Consider the following 5,879-nt stretch of genomic DNA (forward strand, 5'->3'; position numbering starts at 1 on the left):
TATTTATTATGTTCATATTCTTAGAATAGTTTTATTCAATAGGAAATATATATATATATATTTATCAAATGTACTTTCTTAAATAATTTACTTCACTGTCGTTTGTTTCAATAAATTTTTACATGTTCCTATTTATTTCTCTTTACCTTTTTAACTTCGTAATTATCCAATAGTAATATTAATCATATGGTGATAGTGTTTCATTTATAATTACATGTTTATTACTTTTTTATTTCTAATTTAATTTATTTTTTATACTTATAAATTGTACTAATGTATTCAGTAGATATTGACAATTATTAGCATTTTCTTAAATTTTCTATTTATCATATGTAATTAGATTTTTAAGCAAGAAAGTCATCAGTATTATATTTTTATACATTTCTGATGTATTTTACTAAAGTCTTATTATCTCCTATCCTAATATGAAGTTATTGGAAATTGTAAAGTGAGCATGTTTTTACAATTAAAAATGGTATTCTCTTCTAAAATAGGTCATAGAATGTTTAATATTTTTTCTTCAAACTTGTTATGTGGTATCAAGATTTGTTTTTAATTTTATAGGTGTTCTATTTGGGAATTTCTATTTTTTTCCAATTTCTAATAAAAAATTTATGTGCTATGGTTGTTTAATTTTTATACTTGTACTTGTCTATATATGTTTCTTTGCTTCTTGTCATATCATTTTAATTACCACCTATTTTGTTTCAAATAAATTTAATATAACAAGAATTTTTAAAGGTGTTTCTTTTTTCATCCCACTTTATTTTAATTTTTTGAACAGTTGATCCTACAAGAAAATTACTAAATCTTTGGTTTTTTAGTTCATCAGTATAGTTTATTTTGTTCATAAAGTATTAACTATTATAGCATAAATGATTTAAGAGGCATTTTTTTTAATCCCCAAAAAATAAAATTTTAATGTTAAATATTTTTCATCTGTATTAATTAAATAGTGTTATTCAGAGTGCTGATGAACATGATATTTTGTGCTGAAAAACCACAGCAACTCATATTGTAAATTTCATAAATATATTCATCTAATTGTGGTTTCTTAATATGACTGCAATTAACTGAGAATTATGTTTGAACATTTATAATGGGATATCAAACGTTAGTTCAGATAAATTTCTAAAATCACTTTCACTGCCTTCGATAAGTAAATAAAAACACTGGCTAAGACTCTATCATTGTGCACTCAGAAGCTTAAAATACCATTGAACATCTAGTAATCTATCTTGATTATGATCTTGAAAATATAATGATTTTCTAGTTATTGAGTTGTGCACCCTCACATTTTCAGGGTGTACTTTCTTGGATGCAACACACCAGAACTATTGAGTGAGAAACAATATTCTGGAATTAATAAATGATTGGATACTGCCAGAATATAATTTTGAATTTAAGAATCAGGTATTGAGTTTCTACAGTTAAATAAAAAAATATGAAATCATAAGCTATGTGAAAAACTGTTATCTCAGTTTAGAACTTTTCCTTTTCCCTCTAAAATAAAATATGCTAACTTAGCAGTTAGCTAATAGAAAATCTGCCTTTTCTTAAGGACTAAATGCTAAATCTATCCCAAGTTGCTAGAGACTTTATTTCGTATTTATGGATTATTTTTTTATTTTATACATTCCAAAATTGTGTGCATATTGTTACAATTAGTGATTAATGCTTGATAAGTAACCAAATCAAATAATGTTTCTTAGGAATAATGTGCAATATTTTATGCATACAGCTGTTTATTCCTATTATTTTTACTTTTCTCTTGTATGGGATTTTTTTAACCGGATAAAATGAAGGAGATGATGGTTGGTGGTTTGGTAAGAAACAAAAGACACAGTGAGAATGTTGTACTGTATGTCCTAAATGTTTTCCTTATCATCATCTATATTTTTCTTATAATAACTATTTTTTGGAGTTGTTATATCATCTGGTTAAAATCATAATTCTTCATTTAATTAACCACGGATTATATGTTTCTCAATATCTACCCATAGATCCTATTACTATCCCAAACCCAACTGTATTACCATTCTATAAGTAATATGAAATATTTACCCTTTTATTAATTGAGACAGATTTTATTCACTTATTATAAAATATAATAATTTTAATCAAAATATGAGGTAAAATTACCTCAAAAAATTATTATAATAAAAAGATCTTGGAAAAAGAGCTATTGATTGCATATAATAAATCAAAATGTTTTTGAAACAATGATTCCATTGAACTTATTATCCTGCTTGTATTTAAAACATTGATTATGTACGTTCTGTAATTATTTTAACTGTGCAATTTTAAGTTTTTTTTTCTAAAACAGCCTACATTATATTATGTAGGACAAAAAGAATTTAAAAAATACTTCTAAATTTAACAAGTTTTTATTGAGTATTTACAATTTTCAAAATATGAATACTTGCCTTCTAAATTTATTAAAATAAAAAATAAAATGTCTTTTCTCTAATTTAATAATAATTTGCTCTTAAAATTAAAAATTGTCTTAAAATAGTAACCTTTGTCAATCACTAAGAATCTTTTATAATTAGATTATTTAGATACTTTTTTTTACTGTGATTGAATTAATTTTCTAAATGTATGGGATATCCCTGTTTTATTTTAATATGATAGCCTCATGTTGCTCTCCCAAAGTTCTATAACATTACTTATAACTTCAACAAACCATTGTTTTTTGGTTTGGTCATTAAAAAGAGGAGTTAATGTTTTAAGTTCTAAACTTAATAAAGCACCATTCTCTAGTTTTTTGTCTAACTCTCTTAGTAATTTTTCATTACCATAAAGCTTTAATAAACTTGAATAAGGAAACATGAATGATCTAGATCGTAGAGCTGATTTAGCCCACTCTGCAATTGTAGAATTACCACTTGATGACAATATTTGTCCAACATGGTCTGCATACCATGGTGAAAAGAATGCTTGCAATTCTACTTTCCTTAAAGAAGTTATTCCTGTTTTTCTTAATTTTTTCTTTAACCTGTGATATACAGGAGGATGGTAGACTATTACCTGCAAACAAAGTAATAATCATATAGATGGAATACTGTAATAGAAACTGTTGCTTTAGCTTATATTGTAAAATATATTTTCAGTGATGTAAGGTAATTGTAAATAACGGTTTTATATTTATCAGACAACCTTAATGATAATAAACAGCCTTAATAATCACTATCGGATAAGATTGGTTGGTTGGTGGTCAGAAAGGTACAAGAAATAGTTTTAAAAATATTAATTATAAACCAAGGATTCAAACCACGTTGCAGGTCTTCATTAGGGCCAAATAAACAAGGACTGTATGTTAGATGACATAAAGAAAATTATACAAAAATGAACAGAGTAAATTAGAAGTTGAAATTTGCGGAATAAAATATTTATAAAAAATTCATTAATAGAAAATAATACAATTTAAGGCTGGATTAATTAATAATAAAGTGATAAAAACAATTAAAACTAAAATAAGGAAATATACAGTACATATACGATGGGATGGTAAATGAATCATTGAGAAAAATAAAGGTTGCGAAGAAAATAGATTTAAAAAATTAATAATATTAGAAAATGCTCAACTTTCAAAAAATAGTGGGACGACGAGCGATCTTTAAGTTGATAGCATTTTTTTTCTACATCTCTGAAAAATAGAATGGACCCAGAGATATTAAAAATCTACACGCGGGCCCGCGGTCTTAAAATCGATAGAGTTTATACTGTATACACCTCCGAAAACATATAAAAGGACCCTGATATGTTATAAATCCGAAAATTAAAAATTAATCTAGACTCGAGCACCTGATCTTAAAATCAATAACATTATCATTTTCTAGAATCCAAGAAACATAAAAGGTCACTAATATATTGGAAATTCTAAAAGTATAAATAATGTTTAGTCTTATTTGAGATAGTTGTCACTTTGTCAAAAATCATGCGTAATGATGAATCTTAGAGATGACTGTTAGAAATCTGAAAAGTTGAAATTAATCGATACATTAGCGTCCGATTTCAAATCGACACCACTTTCATTTTCTGCATTTCCGTTAACACCTACGGGGACGTTCGTATATTAAAAACACAAAAATTAAAATAAATCGATACGCGGGCGTGTCATCTTAAAAATGATAGCATTTTTCTTTTGCACCTCCGAAAACATATAAATGAACATTAATTTGTCGGAAATTCGGAAAATTAAAATAAATTGATACGGGAGTACGCAATCTTAAAATTGATATAATTTTTAATAATAAATGGATATGGTCCGGGTGCGGTCAAATTAAACTCAAATAGTAATATTATGTACTATTTTTTATTTGAGCCAACGTTTCGCCCCACGTTGCAGGGCTTCGTATGGGCTGTTTTGACGGAAGTCAAAGTCAGAGTGATATAATTTTTATTTTATACTAATTTATTTTCTAATTACAGTAGTTGTATTAGTTTTGACTTGAAAGTTTTATATTATATCGCATTATTAAAAATAGATTAAATTAGATTTAAATAACCGATTTTTTTAGCTTAAAAATGATGTGTTATACTGTTAATCATAATGCCCTAATAAGTTGAATGTTATTTTATTTAATGACCAAACAAGTTTGGTATAATGCCCGGTCAATGTGACAAAAACCAATAATGTGTGGGGTTTGATCATTGTTCATATTGACCGACATTATGCATAGTGTGAAATTATTTACTTTGTCCGCAATATATATAAATCTTGATGAGATATATTTATGCACTAAAACTAGAAATATAAAAAGATTTTCTATAAAACATTGAACATAATTAATCTTGTTTATTTTAAGAGTTTAATAAATTGATATTATATTCGTTTAATATTACTGAATGCAGCAAATGATTAACGGAGTGAGATAAACCATAACTAGCGCTAACAGAGCTTTATTCTTTCTGTCAAGAATGCTGAAATCCTGAAAAATCTGAAATTATGGATTTACAATGCCATGATAAAGCCAGGTCTGCCATACGGCTTGGCTTGGCAAGCAAAATCGATAGATTTGAGGGGAAAGTCCTCCGTACAATTACAGGAGTGATCTGGGATCAGAGCCTTAACACATGGAGGAGAAAAACTTACTGAACTGCTTGCGGAGGCTGGTCAGTCAATATCTCATGATATGAAGGCTAGGAGGTGAAGATGGGACGGACATGTTGCTTTAGGATGCCTCTACACAACAATGAATGCCAATGTAGTTGGCAGAGAAGCAAACTGGAACGCAGTATCCCAAGATAAGCAGACGTGGAGAAAGCTGGTTCGGGCGGCCTAAGATCTACAAGTTCTGTAGAGCCAACCGAAATATATATATAAAGATCTTAGGCCGCCCGAACCAGCATTCTCCACGTCTGGAAATTAAAAATCCTTTCAATTAGAAATTAGTTCCCTTGGAAATCAAAAATGGATTTGAATTTAAGACTTTCAATGCTCCTTACTTTGTCACAAATAAAATCATACATAAAGATCTTAATGTTCCCTATGTAACCAATCTAGCCCGAACCAGATATCACTCCTTCCATTATAAACTCTCCAACCACTCAAATCCCCTAGTTTCTAATTTTGCATCCTCTTCCATTCCTGACAATCCTCCGAGGCGCCTGAAAAGAAGATTGCCACGAGACCAGCTAATGTAAAATCTCATTAGAGTGCTACCAATGGGTAGTTTCTCTACACGCCTGTAACACTCCAATTTAACTTAGATCAGATTTACTAAATGTATTATAATTTACAGTTGTAAATAGCAATAAATAAATATTTAAAAAAACAAAACATTTACAGTGTGTGCCTCGGCTCTAGAACTATATCGCTCATTACGTAATAAACTCAGGTTAGCTACTTGTACTTCGGAACTTAAGCCGGGAAC

The 5,879-nt window shown here is 28.3% G+C and overlaps 1 protein-coding gene across 1 annotated transcript in view; it reads right to left on the reverse strand.

Moving 5' to 3' along the window:
• Positions 1–2,446: 2,446 nt before the first annotated feature.
• LOC106689358 (torso-like protein) overlaps positions 2,447–5,879 on the reverse strand; it is a 24,016-nt gene continuing 20,583 nt past the window's right edge. Inside the window, exon 4 of the mRNA XM_014434293.2 lies at positions 2,447–3,030. Within this exon, the coding sequence (XP_014289779.1) occupies positions 2,623–3,030 (408 nt within the window). The 3' untranslated portion in view covers positions 2,447–2,622. The remainder of the gene's footprint in view (positions 3,031–5,879) is intronic.

The sequence above is a fragment of the Halyomorpha halys genome, unplaced genomic scaffold (assembly GCF_000696795.3).
Source record: "Halyomorpha halys isolate HHAL.00 unplaced genomic scaffold, Hhal_1.1 Scaffold1342.1, whole genome shotgun sequence".
NCBI classification, from domain to species: domain Eukaryota; kingdom Metazoa; phylum Arthropoda; class Insecta; order Hemiptera; family Pentatomidae; genus Halyomorpha; species Halyomorpha halys.